The following is a 20,628-nucleotide window of genomic DNA, read 5'->3' as shown; positions in this document are numbered from 1 at the left end:
CACCCCCCAAAATGAGTGATTGATCGAAACTGCTCGCTGTGGTTTTTGTGGTCTTATGCGGACTAACTTTCTCCTTTTTAGAATATCTTATAAGCTGTTTGACCTTTCTTACACCAAATTTTTTTGCCTGCGGCGCCAGAATTACAAAGAACCGTTATTCTAGCTAACTTTCGAATTTTTGGGGCCTCTTTCAGTCATTGATCTTAAATAAATATAACAAGGAAATATATATCAAATTATCATTACCACTTACACCGAGGGGTAAATCACTTGAAAAAAGGTGTACGATACTTTTTGACTTTTTGAATTTTCATTTGACTTTTTAACTTTTTTTTGACTTTTTTCAAACTTTCATTTTAACTTTTTCCCGACAAAAACGCCCACCGCCTTCGAGCGCCCAGCATTTTCCATCCAAATCTGTCCAAAAACGCCAACCGCCCATAAATTTTGCTCCACCATCCGCCCATTCAAGAAACTTTTTGAATTTTTTAAGACTTTTTTTATTACTTTTATTTGACTTTTTGACTTTTTTCTAAGAATTTTTGATTTTCTTTGACTTTTTTCTAAGAATTTTTGATTTTCTTTGACTTTTTGACTTTTTGTAGAGCGTACGATAATTTTTCGAGTGATTTATCCCTCGACTTACACCACCTTCGTATAAATAAAAGTTTGTTAACTCAGAGATTCCGGGCGTTACTTTCAACCAGTCACTGCTCGTACAGTTTAATAGTTTCACTTAATGGTATAGGGCGCAAATAAGGACAAAAATACCAGGGCGCCAATTTCATAGTTTGCACCACCAAGAAAGTTAAGCCAGGTCGCTACTGATGCTAGCGAGAAATTCTTGATAAAATAGAAAATCTGTAAAACTTCAAACTTTCAATTTTTGCACGCGAAAATTATTTTTTCGTTACTCTTAGGTTCCAAATAAACGGGGGGGGGGGGGTTAGAAAAATTAACAAGCGGCGGGGGGTGCCGTGCCGTTTATTTGGAACCTAAGACTAAGAGTAAATTCGCGAAAGTAAATGTCGTGAATTTCGCGATTTTTCGTCCTCGCGAAAGTCTTGGTTGTCAAAACGGAGGTTTGGGGCCCCCAAAACGTAGGTCTACCTTAAGTGGATAAATTTTGGCGGGGATTAAATTTGGCGAATTATGCCAAAATTTCCAATTTCGGCAATTCGCCAAATTAAATCCCCGCCAAATTTAACAAAAAGAGAATTAGTACTGGTAATCGTTAGTAAACATTCGAAAACCTCCTTTTTTTCTTTTGTTTAAAAAGAAAACATTGCAGTGTAATTTTTCTTTGTTTTCAATTAAAAGAAGCTATCGTAACGTAAAATTTCTTTGTTATATTATCTTTGGTTAATTTCGCTTAGCGAAAGTATTACGATAGCCTTTCTGCGGCAGCGGCGGGGGAGAATTTTTTTGGGGCGAAGATTATGGCGTTGGCGTTTGACCCGGGCGTTCTCTGGTTAGTTGGTTCGGTATACTATGGAGATAATCATAAGTCGCGTTTTTTTTTGCTAGAATATTAATTCCACAAATTTTAAGCATATAACTGTTTGTTTTTTCATTTATTTTCTTATAAGCATATACTTTATAAGAATCAAATCAATAACTCTTGATAGAAGGTGATATACCTTTCGGTAATTAGTTCTTACAAAGTTAACAAAGGATGGCGAACAATATGAGCATATTTATTTTTCTTATAAACATATACTTTATAAGAATCAACTCAATAACTCTTGATAGACGGTGATATACCTTTCGGTAATTAGTTCTTACAAAGTAAACAAGGGACAGCAAACAATATGAGCATATTTATTTTTCTTATAAGCATATACTTTATAAGAATCAAATCAATAACTCTTGATAGAAGGTGATATACCTTTCGGTAATTAGTTCTTACAAAGTAAACAAAGGATGGCGAACAATATGAGCATATTTATTTTTCTTATAAGCATATACTTTATAAGAATCAACTCAATAACTCTTGATAGACGGTGATATACCTTTCGGTAATTAGTTCTTACAAAGCAAACAAGGGACAGCAAACAATATGAGCATATTTATTTTTCTCATAAGCATATACTTTATAGGAATCAACTCAATAACTCATGATAGACGGTGATGTATCTTTCGGTAATTACTTCTTACAAAGTAAACAAAGGATGGCGAACAATATGAGCATATTTATTTTTCTTATAAGCATATACTTTATAAGAATCAACTCAATAACTCTTGATAGACGGTGATATACCTTTCGGTAATTAGTTCTTACAAAGTAAACAAGGGACAGCAAACAATATGAGCATATTTATTTTTCTTATAAGCATATACTTTATAAGAATCAACTCAATAACTCATGATAGACGGTGATATATCTTTCGGTAATTAGTTCTTACAAAGTAAACAAGGGATGGCAAACAATTTGAGCATATTTATTTTTCTTATAAGCATATACTTTATAGAATCAACTCAATAACTCTTGATTGACGGTGATATACCTTTCGGTAATTAATTCTTACAAAGTAAACAAGGGATGGTGTAAAGTATGAGCATTTTTACTTTTCTTGTAAGCATATACTTTATAAGAATCAAATAAACAACTCTTGATAGACGGTGAGATACCTTTTGGTAATTAGTTCTTACAAAGTAAACAAGGGACGGCGCACAATGTGAGCATATTTATTTTTTATAAGCATATACTTTGTAAGAGTTCTTAAAAATTAAACAGCAATTGTTCTTAAATTGGTCTTATTTTTTTAGTGATTTTAAGTCTCCTTGTTCTACTTGTAAAATTGTTTCATCAAGGCTCGATGTAAAGTAGATTTCAGATTAGCTTTAATCTCTACTTCTTCTTTTTCCCATGCAGTTCAAATTCTAGGCGAAATTTTCGACTTCAAGTCGTCTTGTTCTTTTTTATATTGAAGAAAAAAATGTCTTTGTTTTTTATTATATAGTAAAAAAAAGTCTCTGACACAGGACTTGGGAGAGAAAAGAATAAGGGGACAAAAGTGTCCCCGCCGAAGAGTGCAAAAAGTGGTAATAGTACAATTAACGATTAATCGCACTCCTCTAAACCAATCAGATTCGAGTAATTTTGCACGGCTGACGATTATGTGAAAAATCACAACTTTTTAGTATATTCTTGAGTAATTTTCACCCATTTCAAAATTTCCAATTCGCCAAATTTTACGAAATCGATCTATCGCCAAATTAAATCCCCGCCAAAAATCGTATTTTGGCCAATCGCCAAATTAAATCCACGCCAAAATTTATCCACTTAAGGTAGTTAAAATCAAATTACTAAGCCCAGTGGTAATAGGGGGAAAAACCACGAACATATTTGTGTTTTCCATTAAATTTACGACCCGATGGATGTAAAATCTATGATTTTTATGAAATATTTCAAGATTTTTGATATTGCAAAGTTTAAACTGAAATTTTAGAAATTTTTATAATGACAATTTTGATTTAACAACGTCTTAATGAAGTTTCTGAGAACCAATCTCTTTTTAAAATAGTCCCATTTATGTAGGGAATACTGTAGGTTGTGAAAATTTTAGAAAAAAAGCTTAACTGAAATAATTTTAATTTTTTGTTATAACTTATAAACTATTATTATTAACTCAAGTTGATAGGAATTGAAATCCAAGATTTTTTGCTGTTTCTCATATTTAGAATTTTCGGTTTTATCAATGCTGATTCTAGGGTCCCAAAAGGGGCAATCCACCACCACATAACACGGTTTGTTATTGTTTTTCTAAAACTCGATTACTTTTAGGGTACATAGGAGAATTTCCAATCAAGGCGGAGTGATCGAGATAAAAATATCATGTGACTTTTGACGGAAAAAAATCAAAACAAACTTTATGAGAACTGATAGAAGGCTACTTTAATCGTAGAAATTTTAGCGAGACTAATTTTAGCGTTTTATTTTAGCGAGTTTACCCTATTTTCGCTAAAATAAATCTCGCTAAAACACGCCGAATCGACAAATCGCTAAAATTTATCCACGCGAAATTTCTGGTTATATTGCCTTCATACATTTTTATCAGTAGGAAGGGTTTCAGTGCAAAGAAATGCTAGAAAACTAATTAATTAAATCAATTATGTAATACGAGTATTCGCTAAAATTTATCCACGCGAAATTTTTTGAAATCGTGATTCGCTAAACTAAAATAAATCCAAAAAAAATCAAGATTTTCCTGACTCGCTAATATACGCTAAAATTAGTCTCGCTAAAATTTCTACGATTAAAGTATCAGAATTCGGCTTGAAATGCGCCATTCCAAAACGAAAACTGCATTCAAAGCTGGTGTTCTGCATTTCCAATTCGCCCATTCGATTTTGTCCAGTATATATACATATATATGACGCCATAAATAAATATCCAATCCCATTTCGAAAGGTAATGATATGTTATTTCCAAAAGAAATGCAGTCTTTTTTGAAGACACTCTAGCTGAATTTTGTCCCCCATTTGCAATGATTTTTGATTTGACTCGATATTCCACGCCTTGCTAACCGAGTGCCAAAATTTCATCTTTAGTGTGGTCGTGTTACAAAAATACATCCTGTTTGTAGGAAAAGAATAAGATCCAGCTGAAACTTTCTCCAGACCTTCTCTATAGGATGGTTATGCCTCAGGAAAAATTCCCCTAAAATCCCACTGGTGGAACATCCTTTTTTTGGGACATCTCTTTTTTCCCCAGGCAAAATCCTAAGGGCGAAATTTTTTGAAAATTTCAAACTCATTTTTAGACATTATCAAGTATACCATTCGAAAGCTCTCGAAAAGTTATATAGAAGACTTTTAAACGGGTATAGCCGATTTCCTTACCTAACTCGAGATATTTCATGCGCAAGTTCCACTTTTCGCCACATTTGGTTATTTTGGTCTAAAATTGACCATATATAGCATCTTCTGCGTGAATTATCTTGACTTAGGTAATGAAATCGGCTATACCCGTTTAAAAGTCTTCTATATAGTTTTTCGAGAGCTTTCGAATGGTATACTTGATAATGTCTGAAAATGAGTTTGAAATTTTCAAAAAATTTTGCCCTTAGGGTTTTGCCTGGGGAAAAAAGAAATGTCCCAAAAAAAGGATGTTCCGCCAGTGGGATTTTAGGGGAATTTTTCCTGAGGCATAACCATCCTATAGAGAAGGTCTGGAGAAAGTTTCAGCTGGATCTTATTTTTTTCCCTTAAATTATGCTAGAAAACCCCACTACTTGGGCTATCAAGACTAATGAAAACAAAAACAAACCGCGCATTGCCCCTTTAAGATGCTATATTATATCTTTTACCCATCCTCTAAAGTCACAGATGTATCTGATTTTTCTGAACGGCATTAGGTGTAAAAAGTCTCCTATATCCCATTTTCATGACTTACTTTCAATATCCAAGGAGCTAAGGTGAGTTATATGCAATTTTTATCTAATTTTGGTGTTGTAATATTTCCTTCAGACGCAAATATTATTTTGAATCTGTCTCAAACCATTAAAAAACATCGTCTAATTCTGATAAATCTACAGGTCAGAATCTTCATTTTAATGACGACCTACGTTTTGGGGGCCATATACTGTAGATAAAACATGCAGACTACCATTTTTTGAAACAGACTGAATTTAATGATACCTCTATAGTATATTCACGGGTAAACAGTTTCAGGAAAAAAAATGTAAAAATATTTTTGACAGGTAATAAACAATAAGGTATTGAATGAATAAATCTAAATAAATCTAAAAGTAAAATTACAAATGTTTAAACCGTTATTTTAATTTTTTTGTTGTTTGTTTGAAAAATGGGTTTTTTTATTCATGAAAAATTTACGAAGCGGAAGACATTCTGTTTCAGCCTAAAAACAACACCCTCGAAAAAATGAACCGGAAAAACGAAAAAAAAAAACATTCTTTGATAAATTAAAAATCCTACTTTAAAAAACAACCATTAAACAAGAACCGAGAAAAAACTCTTTCACCCAAAGGAATCTAGTACGACATACAAGTATCAGTGTTCAAATGAGCACTCTTGGCCATCGTAAAACAGTCTTACACGAAAAAAAAAACACTATAAACAAATTGAGACTGGAAGGCGAGAAAAATTGAAAGTTTGGTTTTCCAGCTAAGGAGGAATGTCGAACATTGCTTTATAGGAATTTCAAATCATACACAGCGGACTCTCAATAATTTTCAAGCCCTCCATAAAAATCTTTCTCTATAACCTAGGTCACTATTGTCCTTGTTGATAAAAACCAAGCCAATTTAACATTCTCGTTAAAGTTTGGTGATCTGATCGGTTGCTGGAACATTGCATTCGATCCATTAGGCTGGTAATTTCAAGCTTTTACCCTTCAACACTGAAAAGAAGAAAAAAGAAACAGTTAACTTTCAACGTTAATGAAAACAAATAAAATGACAAACTGAGACTAAGGGCGTCAAGAAAACGAGGGCGTCAAGAAAACGACCAATGGAAAGTCAAAAGGAGAACAAGCCTAGGGTAGTCACGAGTGTCATTATTAATCTGACAGCACTGGTCAAGAAACAGCGAATTCAAATAAAAAACCTTAACCACCGATTTATATTCATATTCGAAAACTGAGTGTTTTTAAAGGACTTCAAAGGTCTAAAAAAATGCCAAAAAAAATATTTCGAAAGTAAACTAAAAAAAAAGTCAAATAAATACTTTTTGAATGTTTAATGGCATACTACTTCAACAAGCAACATGTACGATTTCACAGTAAAAGTCACAAAATCGTGAAAATATTGCGCCATCCGCGAAATTAAGTCCCACACAATCTGGCAAAACCTTAAAATTTGGCGGATGAGCTCAGCCGCGAAATTTAATCCCCACGAAAATTAATCTCATTAAAGTAACGCTTTAGGGTTGGTCGCACTTAGGAAAACGTCCTTTCAAAAATCGACATAATACCTTTTGTGACGTATAAGTAGAAGAAATCACAATACAAGATGGTTTGAACCAGACCAGCAACCACGGCAATCAAATCAAAAAATCCTTCGAAATAATATCTGTAAATCCAATTGAATAAATACAATCCACGGTAGGAACCGAGTGCGAATAAATAATGACTGGTAATACTCTCAGCTTCACCCGTTTTGGAGATCATGAATAATTGTGGCAGGATGGCGACTGATTCCAGATAGATGGAGAAAGTCCATAACACCTAAGGAACAAATAAAGCGAAATTTAAGTGGGAATTGGGTTAATTGGGGGTTTAATATCGTACGGGTATCTTTATTCACATCTAGAGAAATTCTGCAGGGTCTATATGACAGAGAAAGGTAATGCCGTTTGCAAATATCCAAAAGAGAAGTAAAATGTAACATTCCCATCTGGCAAAAAAAATATCACAACATCTAATTAACGTTAGGTGGCCGTTGTGAGTACCATATTGGCTGGGCCACAGATAAACATCAACAGAGATTGACACATACCTCCATCACACTGAGTTCATGGTTGACCAAGATGGACAATCCACCAACTGGGATAACCAGGAATTCAGCACGGAAACTGTCATGATTCGAATCGTAAGTTGCTTTGAATTTCACGAAGATGAGATAAACACGTGGCGATTGTGGATGAGATGAAAATGACTTTCATACTTGTGTTGTAGAGTGAAATAAAGGAGGTGAAGAGGTCCAGATATCTCGTCAAGAACACGATGCAAAAAAGAACTTGACTTTTACCAGAGACACCTATAAATAAAAATATGTTGGAATCATTGGTCAGTCACACTCACGCCCAAAAGAAAATAAGATAAATTTTAAATGTAAATCTTGCAAATAAAATGGCAGTAGCTTAATCTCACTGAAGGTTACATTTATAGTAATCAATTTTACGCTTTGAAATAAGAAAACAGCTGAGTTTTAACAACAATTTACTGGATTGTACAAAATAAGAGTACAGCTTGGCTTTAAAAAATGGGTCAATGCAGATACTTTAGTACCTTAGACAAAAAATAGCTTTTTGGTGCAGACCATTTTTCATACCCTTTTAGCATCCGGTCATCGGACGCTGCCCCTCCTAAAATCTCTGAAATTTTGGTAAAAACAGCCTTTTTAGCAGAAAAACGCGAGCAAGAGTGCCCTTTTTGGCCACCAACGGACGCTGCCCTGCCTTTCTAAAATATGGCCTTAGGCTTATTAGATTTTTAGTAAGACAAGGCAGGATGTGTATAGCAAAACCTTCAAAGAAGTGTTCTTGACATAGTAATTATATTTAAGTAACCAGCCCATTATTTTTTCGACCAACGAATGATATCCTACAGCAATGGTGGTTACTAACTTCAAAGTACAACTGATCTGATTTATCTCGGCTTACGTTACTAAGTTTGCTAAGAATAAAGTCTTATTATACTTAGTACTTAGTTGAGGTACTTCATGTGCCTTTCAAATGTAGTGTTTAGTTTACATAGTTTCATCCCCCTGCTGGTACTAGATTTAAAACTCTTTGGTGAAAAAATTTTGGTGAGCAAATTATGTAAATTACGTCACGAGCAACGCTTATCTCGTTTTCAAAATATTGCTTTACTAATTGATTGAGGAGTTCATAAGCAGTTTACTTAAAATGCGCAAAATCTGCTTTTCAAAATCGTACCCTTACAGTGCAGTTCAATATGGCTGAAAAAGTACCCTTTCAGTGCATTTTCTCGTGATTTACCCAACCCTTATAGTGCACTATATTTCTCGGCTGTAAATCTGCGTGAAAGAAGAAGCTTGTGAAATTTTCTGCTTCAAAGAAAAACTGAGAAAATTATTCTTGTCAGCTGTAATTATCAGACAATAGAAACTTTTTCAAACAAACGAGAAGTAAAAACCTTTCTTTTTAACAATTATTTTGAATTTGTTTTAAAATTCGACCCTTGCAGTGCAATCTCACAGAAACACACCCTTACAGTGCATTTTGGGATGCTGAAAAACCCCACCCTTAATAAGGCATGGCACATGAAGTAGGCTAGATCATATGAATGCCCCCGGGCTTTAATCCTAAAAAATTTACGAGACTTTACACTCTCCGTTGAAAATTATGAAGGCATACAACTTTACAGAGTAATTCTGAGCTATCTGAAACGAACTACCTTGATGAATAAATATCATGATCAATTACAAATTACAGAATACTGTTGTAATCGCACGATGAGTAAAGAACTAATTGGGTCAATTCAAAGTCTGTTAAAAGAGATCACAATGATACATAAAACAAATTACATTCCATTAAAGATTTATAAAATTTCAAAGTCTGTCTAAAAAACTTTGATTGATAACATATCTAGCATACTTTTCCTGACTAATTTACAAAGCATTGAATATTGAATATTGAATATTGAAGTGAATTGAAAAATGAAAACTGAAAACACAAAAACTGAAGAACCCCTCAAGTGACTGCTGAATTCTAATCAGCAAAGCAAGTTGATCTTTCAGCCAAAATACATTCATACCAGGTACAAAAGGAAAGGTTACAATAAGGCTGGACTTAAAAAATTGTTAGTTTGCTGTCACCCGACCCTAGATTTTGAAGGTGGGTCGGTCGGTCGGAAATTTATTTTATTTTGACGATTTTATGAAATTTTCGTACATGGAAGGGTTAAAACAGACAAGATACGAGTTTTGATTTGATTGTTTGAAGTTTTTGAAGAAAAAAAATTTCTTCTTTAAAATGGCAATAAAACTTTTTGGGTCGGCAGGTTTTAAGGTAGGGTCGGTCAGGTGACGGCAAACCAACAATTTTTTAAGTCCAGCCTAAATATAACTACAATCACCCTCGAAATATATTGAGATTTTAGTGTATTTTAACATTTTTCAGAATTTAAAGTTCGGGCGAGAATTGCTATTTTGACACTTCCACTTTCTTCCGTTGAATATTTCGATTTTAGAGGGGTTTGGTGGCTTCTAGGCTATATTCCAAGCCTCATTCGAGCAAATTTGAGCTGTTAAATCCTGAGATCCTAAGGTCTTTCTAAGTCTTAAGTCTCATGTTAAAACTCAGAGTTAAAACTCTACTTTCCAACTGTAGTTTAAGGCGCTAAAAAATCAATTGTGGTGTTCAAAATTACACCGGGAACTCCACTTTGTCTCAAATATTTAGTGGATGATTGTAGATGAGGGAAGGGTGATCTTTCAATCTGTAAGTTCATTAATTGTAGCAGAATGTTGATGGAAAATATGGAAATTTATGGAATCTATCTTTCCCTGAAAAAAAAATTGCCTCAGTATTGAGATGTATTATTAACAAACACAATAATCTCATTCTAAATAACAAAGCAACCAAAGAAAAAGAGGAATGATGGGTTATAGCTTTTAATTTCAGTCCTGGCAATCAACAAAGCTCTGCTGAAATTTTATCATGCCTTGCTTGCCCATGCAGAATTTTACAGCTGTAAATTTCTGCTGACAAATCTTTGTTTTAAGCTGGTGAAAGACTTCATTTTTACTATAAAGTCTGCCCCAGAGTAATCTGCAAAAAAAAGGGCTGTAATTCTTGATAGAATTTTGAACTACTGCACATATGATTAGTGTGAAGCACAGAACTCAAGAGTGATGTACTTTTTAGTTTAATGTAAGATAACTTTTAAAATATTGATAAAATTTTGAATTTACAAAAAGTCTTTGAAATCAGTCAAAGAAAGAGCATAAAATCTGAAGATTTGGGATAGTTAGAAAAGATTGAATCATTTTAGTGTAGTGGAGTAATAATTTTTTTCTCAAATACTGTATACTTTGAATGGACGTCCCTTTCAAATAAACACCTCCCCTCTAGGAGGGGCATTTATAGCTGAAAGGAAGAATCATATGGAGGGTAACATATCATAAGACTTAACATATCTTCATGTAGTGCTATCATACCATGTCTTATTTCGTCATAGCAACTTTCTGGTAAAAATTTGTTTGTACTATGGTTTACTTACTGTGAAAATAAATAAAGCTTTCTAAGAAAGCTGTTAAAATATCAGTCTAACTACTTTGCGGACTAGAAAGCTGCTATGAAGGAGTTCGGCAAGGCATGTTTGCATTACTTGTTATGGTTCACTTTTTTTCTTAATTCTCTGACAATAGCGGGAAATTGAAATGAGAATTAGATTGTCAATTAAGTTCTCTATAGTATACTTGATTGGAAGAAGATTTATGATGACAAATAATTATTTTCATTTGAAAGTTTTTAGTGAAAAGTGTCAAAAAATATTGAAAGTTTTTTTGCACAAACCCCTTTAACTATGATCAAGCACCCCTATGCTTAGATGTTAGCTTGAAATAAAAAAATGAAAACACTAAAAATTAAATCCTGTCAGTTAGAAACATTTGGTGAGTTCCTGTACGTCGGCACAATAAAAATCATAATGAAGAACTCATTAAATAATCATAATTATTCGCCGTCTTTTTTACTGGTTTTTTGCCTAGATAATAATAGCAATCATAGTAAGTATAAGCAGACTGTGCCTTTAATTGGCTGTAAAATCTTTCGGCAACGGTAGAATTTTCTCCAACTTTCAACAATGATAGAACAAACATACAATAATGACCGGTTAGTGAGGGCTGTACTGAGAAATATTGCCCGAGGTCAAGTAACAAACAAGCTTCTACTTCTTCTTCATCTTGAATGAAGCACTCAAAGTCTACTGGTTGAAGTTTAAGCACTTAAGATATATTCTTATAATTATTGATATTCACCGAACAAACCATTCGTTGCGCAATGCGATGGAGTGCATGACATAATTCGCCCTGCAACTAACTCGCCTGGATGATCATTTTGGGCGTTTTGGCGTTACAGCTTTTTTGAAGTTTGACTGATTTTACGTTTGGTCTGGTGGTTGGATTGTCTGATGGTCTGGAGCATGTTCAAGACAGGTTTTTTCGAAAGGGAAATTCTATAATCTTGTGGCCCGAACTTGACATGAGCATCAATCTTTGAGCCAAGAAAAATAATATTTTGCTATTTTGGGCTAAATGTGACCCAAAAATATTTGGGGTATGGTCGGGGGCCATACTATGAGATTTTCGTAGAGTATATAAAGTTTTCTCATTCAACACCAATTACATTTTGCGTCTGGGTTAGCCCTTATCTGGGTGCTCTGTAAGTCTATGGTTTGTATTAACATGGTTGTGTCTGCATGGTAGTAGCAATATGGTCTTTTTATTTAATGTTCCATGCTTTCAATTTTTATGCTATTGCCTTGGGATCAAAAGTGTTAGTCCAGACATAATTAATCAAACCAATCAAATGGTGTTTTTAGTCAAACTTTAATCTCAAGTTTTTCTAAATATAAAGTTTGATTAAAGAAATTGTCTTACCCACCTCCCCCCTCGCTCGCGCAGAGTGGGTAGCAGCCTTAAAAAATCAGGCTACATATAGGTGCAAGCTGTAATCAGTTCAATTTGTTTTTTTCCTATAACTTTTTATCAAATGGACTTTTTGCCAAATTTGTCAAACTGTTCATTTGTCAAACATTTATTGTCGAAAGGACTACCTTGAAATAGGGTAACTTGCATCAATGGAGGGAAACTTGCATAGCCATCAAATGACTGACCAATCTAAGCAGTAAAATTTCAAAACAAATGAACTAAGACCATTCATTTGAGAGGGGTATGCAAGTTTCCGTCCACTGATGCAAGTTAACCAACTCACGGTATTTGCCAAATTTGTTGAACTTAATGGTTAATCGGACATAAAAGTAATAAAATGTAAACATTGTGCGAACCACAACCACGTGTCATTCATTAAAGAAAACAGTTAAAATCACGTGTCCAAATCAAACAATTGAAACAATCAAAATCAACCATATTTGTTTTGATTTTGTATCCAGCTGCATATGGTTTGTTTACAAATTTCGTCAGTACTTTTATGTCCCTTTAATATGTTTTGTCGAACTTAATCGAATACTCACAATAGACCTTTTTGCCTTTCCATCCACCATCTTGAATTGTATGCAAAAATACAGGAACGAAAAAGCCGTGGTTGGATTTAGTTGGAAAATATGCAAAACATATGCAAATTCACAAAAAGATTAAAAAGACAACAATGCATCTTATAAAGAAATATTATAATCATTAGAACAATAAAAGATGGAATTTCTTAATCCAAAAAAATTATTTACAGAACAACAAAAGCCTTTTACAAATTTGTTCTTAAAGACATTGCATATTCTGTTTTCATGCAATTAAAAAATTCAACAAAGACGGAGTACACAGGCCATTTTTCATGCCCTTTTAGCGTCCGGTCATCGGACGCTGCCCCTCCTGAAATCTCTAAAATTTAGGTAAAAACAGCCTTTTCAGCAGAAAAACACAAGAAAAAGTGCACTTTTGGCCACCAACGGACGCTGCCCTGCCTTTCTAAAATATGGCCTGGTACACACATCAAACTTTCAAAACACGCAAACTGAAACTTTTGAAAGCAGTAATTATGACGTCACAATGTTTGATTTGATCATTAGGCCGTTCTATTCCCAGGAGAATAATTTACCGTCAGCCAAATAAGGATTACTTTTGTACCTTCGCGGGTGATTTTTCAGCTTGAGTTTATGTCTAATGTTATGGTATTTTAAAGTGCTCGTTCTAAGAGCAGGGCTGCAAATAAATATTTTTAGTCAATCGGACATCATGTCCGACAGAAATGAAATCCTGTCGGTCAAACTCAAAATCCTGTCGGTCATTCAGTGTATATTTTTTTTAAGTTACGGAGAAAGCGAGTACTGTAGGAAAAATAAAAGTTACCTTCAAACAGTTTCTCACTGTATATAACAGAGAAACTGATTCGATATAAAAGTGATCTTAGAAACACCTTTGGAAGTTACGAAGAAAGCAAGTTGATAAAAGTTAACTTAGAAACACTCTTGAAAGTTATGAAGAAAGCGAATTGATAAAAGTGATCTTAGAAACACTCTTGAAGGTTACGAAGAAAGCGAGTCGATAAAAGTCATCTTAGAAACAAAGAAGGTTACGAAGAAAGCAAGTTGACAAAAGTAATTTAGAAACACCCTTAAAATGAGTTACAAAGAAAGCGAGTTGATAAAAGTGATCTTAGAAACAAAGAAAGTAACGAAGAAAGCAAGTCGATAAAAGTTAACTTAGAAACACCCTGAAACAAAGGAAGCGAGTATTAAAAGAATAGGCTAAGTAAGAGACAGGGTTGTAAGAGATCTATTTTCAACTCTCAAGTTAATGGTTTATTCGTTTTTTCATTCAGACATCATGACCGACACAAAAGATTTTCAGTCGGTCAAATAGCTTTTTCAGTCGGACATTGACCAATGACTGACGCTTATTTGCAGCCCTGTAAGAGATGTGCAAATATGATTATTTTTTAGTTTTCAAGAGAAGCAAATTTAATCTTTACAAGATTACACTTTAATATAATGCCAATTATGCATGTATCTTTTATATTAATACTTTCTTTTAGCATATGTTTTGCATACTTTCTAAGGGAATTTCACCACGCCAATTCGGCCACCATAATTTTTGCATACAATTCAATATGGCAGATGTGGAAAGGTGAAAAGGTCTATTTTAGTGACTTTTGAAACGTTTGATCAAATAATCTATTACCGTGAGTGGTCCTAAATCCAACAGCCCTGCCTAAATCCGATGGGGTCTTTCAAAGATACAAACTAAAATAAAAACAAACCTTTTGCTGTGACGCAATGAGGATACCAAAGTGTCAACTAAACTGAGAGATTTGATACACTGAACCAATTGAACTAAATTACAATAATTTCTTCCTTACAAAACATAATTTTTTATTTCATAAATTGTTAACGTTTTAAACACGAGCAACGGATTCAGAATAATAGAGGTAATTATTTTTACAACTTATACTTTTTTGATCACATTAAGTGACATCTTGACATCATAATCTTTTTAGATGTCTTGAGAGTCCTTGCAATAGTTTACTGTTCAACTTGGAGAGGGAATGTTTGTAAACATAGAATTTTTTTTCATAGCAGTTATTTGGGGAGTTGGATTTAGGACCATTCACGGTATGTCATGGGTTAAGGCCAGACTCCACTTTTGCGCGAAATGGGTGACAGTTTTTTTCTTAAGGCGGCAATCACAAATATCTTCATTTCGCGTCCTCGTTGGGTCTAAAAAGTGAGTCGATCGGTCGGTCGGTCGTAAAAAATTTCGGATTTCAATTTTTCCATCCATTTTTGGAGTATATACATTCTTGGAGGAAACTGCCACCCAGCCAGCAGCCAAAACAACCGCGTGTAATGGGTGGTTTAAAATTATGACCTTTGAACACTGTGACCTCCGACCCCAAAATGGCGTATGTAATGATATTAAACAAAGTCAAAATGCTGCAAATGCGCTAGAAATCGTTTGCAAAAATCGGCAATGATAAAATTTTTGAACGAAGGAAAGGTCATTGACATAAAAAGTCTGACAAATCTACCGACTCAGCCACTCAATTCTACTCAATTTTTGAGAGTCGGTCGGGCGACGCCAAACGAAGATATTTGTGATTGCCGCCTAACCTTTTTTGCCTGAAGAAAAGATTAGGCGGATCTTTAAAAATTGTTTGGTTCCCGTCATTTCGACTTTAAAAAGTGGGTCGGTCGGTCGAAAATATTTTTTTGTACATACATACCATCTTTGTTCATTGAAGGTACCTACCTGCATTGTGAGCCCCATAATCATCACGCAACATCTTGATTTTAGAAAGTGATGCTTCGCGAGCGTGGTCTGCTTCCACGAAGGTCCGAATAATGAAATCGGGTTAAAAAATCGGGAAATCATGGATAAACTGGTTTTTGGTTCACTTTCCGCTAGCGCGCCGCCGCGCTCGCTATTTCGATTTGAAAACTTGTAAACACTGAGCGCGCAGAGGTTGACAATTAGGAATCCAGAAGTGGCAAAAGGGGTCTCCGACTCTCCGACTCTAACTTCAGAGTAAAAATCAGGGTCGGTCGGATGACGGGAACCAAACAATTTTTAGAGATCCGCCTTACGTCAAAAAAAGGTTTTGTGCGAACAAAAAAAAGTTGAAGGAAGTTGAAACTGATTTGCCTAGATTAAAATAAGCTACAACATCCAACTCAAAACTGAACCTACAGAATATATGTTTCTAAAAAAATCTACAGCACAGCTAAATTCTTTATCTAAAAATCACAGAAGCCAATAAAAAAAATTTCCAAGATGCAAGAAATCCAAAAATTATACCTGCACATGACCTTGATTTCCATACTTTCCATAGCAAAAGCCAAATAGCTGCAAGGTGGGAAAAGTCTCCTATCAACCTAAATATATTCATCTTCTCTGTTTTTCTATAAATTAAAAATTATCATGAGTGCTCGAATGACCAATCTTACAAAAGTCTACTCCGAACACTGATTTTGGTTTGTTATTATTCCGCTCTATTGATCCACGTTGCACTGATGACAACAAAGTAACTCGGGAAGCTTCTAGCTGTGATCAAAACGCGGGTAAAACGCAGAACGATACAAAGAACGCGGGTTTTTGTTTTGAAAGTATTTATCATGTGATGAAAAGCATGCGCTCAAAAAAATTTTTAGCATCTTTTTGTGTCAGCCATTTTGTTCACTTTGCTCGCCTTTTGCTGTGGCTCTTTTTAAAAGATGCAATGGGAAAGTTGTGCTTGTAAGTATGGTCTCTTTTTAGCTGGTTCTTCCCCTAAATGTTCACTTCATGTTCATTGTTTTTTGAAATGTATTTCGATCGTGTTCAAAAAAGAATGACATAATTCAACTTTTTTAGTGATGATTTTAAAAAGCCTATAAAATGTTATATTTTGTGGCTACCCATGTCCCAAAATGACAAAAATTTCTTTTGCATTTGAAACGAAATTCCTAGTGATCTTCAGTGGCTAGTAATTAGCCTTTCACATAGACTTAAAAATGAACCCAGAGATAAAAGTATTGAATAAAAAAGTCTAATCGTGGAATTTGAAAGTTTTTGTTGCTTGAGACAAGTTACATCAAAATGCCTCGAAAATGTTGATATGAAAATTGCGTAATCAGAGAACGTATGTCTCGCTCATTATAAAAAGGCCGAGACAAACTTTCAATAATTGGATTGTAACATCGAGTTAAGTCTCTTTTGTTAAGTCACCAGGGGGTAAATAAAACAGACCTTGATACATTTATCGTTCGTTTCAACTTGACCATTCGTTTAAAACTCAGCGTCCCAAATATTTGGGGTAGGTAAAATATGTACAAAGAAATTCATACTTTTCCAACTTGGCAAATCTTTAAAAAAGAAGCGAACAATAAAATATAATTACCCTTTCCAAATAAACCTCTTCGGTGGCGAGCGTAGTCTACTCTGACGTAATTGTAAAATTTATGTGATGGGAGTTTGACATAGTAATGTAATGTTGTTTGGGGAATTATGAAGTTCTCTGGAATTTCGATTGCATTTATTCAGGTTGATTTTTTATGACTTCTAATGGTACTTTTTCTAATGAGTTTGATTACTCTGTTCTCACACTTATGTCTTTTTTTTTCGCGTCCTTTTCCGTGATTACTTTTATTTATATTTTTAAAGACAGGTAAGAAGGCATATTGATGTAACTGTGAGATGATACTTATTGAATGGTTTTGTTTTCATTTTCTAAGGATACAATATCAGAAACGTGAATTTAAGTGGCTAAATACTCCTTGCAATTGTGATGTTTGACTTGAGGAAAAACGTTTCAACAGGCATTTTTTATGTACTGACTTTATTCACCATGACTTTATTCACCATTTCAACCAATGGTCAACTCATCTTTCAACACCACATGCACAACATATGATGCAAGCTTAGAATCATTCGAATGCTACTCAACATTCAAGGACTAAAACCATTAACTGTCCAATCGTCTGTATTTGTAAGTGATATTTTACATGAGAAAAATTCACTTTTCATCGCTCTAACTGAGACATGGCTTGCTGATGCAGAAGTTGAAATTAACGACTACTTCCTAATTAGAGATGATAGATCACGAACCAAAAAGAAATATGGTCGACACAGTGGAGGAGTAGCACTTTACATTAGAAACGACATCAGTTCAACCTTTAAACCAGTGTTGGAGTATTCAAACGGTGTGAATGGACTGCTAACTGTTCACTCCAAGAAAGTAAACATATTGATATCTGTTATTTATCGACAACCAGATGACTCATCTCACGGTCATCCATCAACCTCGAAAGAATTTTCTGAAATATTAAAAAAGATGAGAGATACTTTCAATACTTTTGCGGAAAATACCTTACCAGACATATTCTTGCTAGGAGATTTTAACCTTCCACATGCATCCTGGCCTTGTGGGAGTTCTACAAAAGGAGCTTCTAGTGATGAGAAGCAATGTTTACATCTGTTAAGTGAACTTGCAAATGAATCTACGCTACAACAGTGTATCCTTAAGGAAACACACAAAGATGGCAATATACTTGACTTATTATGGACAAACAACCGTGAATTAGTACATACCTACTCATGCATCCCAACAAACCCAAACATAACGCACCATTCATCTGTAAATATTAACATTCATAAAACTATAGAAGCAGTAACTGAAACAAACAACAGAATTCCAAGTAACTCATTTGAAAAATTCAATTTCTATCACGAAGAAATTGCCTGGGAATCTGTAAAAAATGAACTGTCTCAAATTGACTGGGACAATGAATTTTACGAATTAAATTCTGTAAAAAAATTTGAAAAACTGTTAAAAATATGCAAAAAAATCGTAGAAAAATTTGTTCCAATTAGGAAACCTTACAAAACGAACAAAAATAAAATAATTCCGAGAGAAAGGAGTATTCTAATGAGGAGACGTTCTAAGCTAGAAAAAAGATTCATCTCGGCAAGAAACTGTTTAAAAAAATCAAAACCCAACTTGTAGATATTGAAAAACAATTACAAACCTCATACAGGAAGAGTACTTCAACTGCAGAAAAGAAAGCTTGTGAGGCGATCAAACTAAATCCAAAATATTTATTTTCTTATGCTAAAAGACATAGTAAGACCAAAGCTAGAATTGGTCCTTTAATAGATAAAACAACAAACAATTATGTGTCTGACAGTAAAAAAATGGCAGACATTCTTCAAAAACAGTACCAATCAGTCTTCAGTACACCACTCGAAAACGCAAAATATAATGATAAAGACAGTGATTTTGTTTTGACTGGTATTGATTTTACAAAAGAGGACTTTGTTGAGGAGATTGGAACAATATCCAAAAATGCAGCACCAGGACCTGATGGTTTTTCTGCTATCTTTCTCAAAAATTGTAGTCAAGAACTAGCAACTTTTTGTTCAATCTGGAGAGAGTGTTTTGATAACGGGGAAACACCACATCTCTTCAAAGACAGTCATATCATTCCTATTTACAAAGGTGGGGACCAAGGTGAAGCCCAAAATTATCGGCCAGTGTCACTAACCTCGCACATAATGAAAACCTTTGAAAAGATTGTGCGAAAAAAACATTGTTAATTATCTAGAAGAGAATAACATTTTTAATGAATCCCAACATGGCTTTCGACAAGGTAGATCTTGTTTGAGTCAACTCCTTGAACATTATGATACAATACTATCATACCTTGAGAGAGGTATTAATGTCGACACAATTTATTTGGACTTCAGTAAGGCATTCGACAAAGTTGATCATGCAATTTTGTTACACAAATTGTCTCAGCTCGGGATCAAAGGAAAGCTATTGCGATGGATTGAATCGTTTTTGAAAGGCAGAAAACAATCTGTTGTTGTAAATGGCTTTAAATCCGAGTGCCCCTGTCATATCAGGAGTACCTCAAGGGACAGTACTTGGGCCAATTTTGTTTCTTCTGATGATTTCTGATATTGATGATAATATCAGGTATTCAATCCTTGCAAGCTTGCAAGTTGCAACTTGATCTCAACATAGTTTATGATTGGACTGAGAACAATAACATGAAACTAAATAGTTGTAAATTCGAACATTTGAAATACGGTAAAGATACTGAATCAAAAAGTTTATCAACCTATTTCACTAACAACAAAACTGTAATTGAAAACAAAAACTCTGTCAAAGATCTTGGAGTGTGGATGAGTAGTGACTGCTCATTCACTGATCACATCAATAAAATGATAGCAAAAGCTAAGGACATTTCTAGTTGGATTTTGAGAACATTCAACAACAGAAGCAGTGATGTTATGATAACTTTAGAAATCCGAAAAATAACGGAAATCCTTAGTTCTCCCTCACCTCGACTACTGTTCTCAGCTTTGGTCACCAAACAGCATCCACCAAATTGAACAGATTGAATCCGTACAAAAGAACTTCTTCAATAAAATCAAAGGCCTTAGTGCTTTCGATTATTGGGAACAATTGAAAATGTTGAGAATGTATTTACAAAGGAGGAGGGAGAGATACAGAATTATTTATATTTGGTCGATACTAGAGGGTATAGTACCAAATTTCAGCCACACTGAAGGAGATGGCACTGTAAAAGGTGGTGTCTCGTCTTCAACTACATGGTCGAAAATGCCAACTACGAACAATCGAACAAAGTAGCTTTCGCAAATTTATTTGTGAGAGTTTAGCTGTTCAGGGTCCAAAACTCTTCAACAGTATTCCCTCTGACATACGAAATATCACTTGCTGTTCAAAAGACTCATTCAAGAAACG

At 34.3% G+C, this 20,628-nt stretch overlaps 2 protein-coding genes across 2 annotated transcripts in view; both read right to left on the bottom strand.

The window, feature by feature from the left end:
• The window catches only part of LOC136801517 (protein HEATR9-like), a 43,000-nt gene extending 33,762 nt beyond the window's left edge, over positions 1–9,238 (bottom strand). The window contains exon 1 of the mRNA XM_067058155.1: positions 9,234–9,238. The gene's annotated coding sequence lies outside the window, so the exon portion shown is untranslated. The remainder of the gene's footprint in view (positions 1–9,233) is intronic.
• LOC136801518 (ER lumen protein-retaining receptor 2-like) lies at positions 5,916–16,396 on the bottom strand. Its single transcript, XM_067058156.1, is given in 5 exon segments — positions 5,916–6,364; positions 6,937–7,189; positions 7,461–7,586; positions 7,588–7,721; positions 16,179–16,396. Coding segments are annotated over 5 exon segments (639 nt in total). The 5' UTR covers positions 16,270–16,396; the 3' UTR covers positions 5,916–6,329.
• Positions 16,397–20,628: the final 4,232 nt, after the last annotated feature.

This window comes from Clytia hemisphaerica, unplaced genomic scaffold (genome assembly GCF_902728285.1).
Source record: "Clytia hemisphaerica strain Z4C2 unplaced genomic scaffold, Clytia hemisphaerica genome assembly, whole genome shotgun sequence".
Lineage (NCBI taxonomy): Eukaryota > Metazoa > Cnidaria > Hydrozoa > Leptothecata > Clytiidae > Clytia > Clytia hemisphaerica.
Note: the sequence above shows the minus strand (reverse complement) of the source record. Positions and strands in the feature narration are given on the sequence as shown.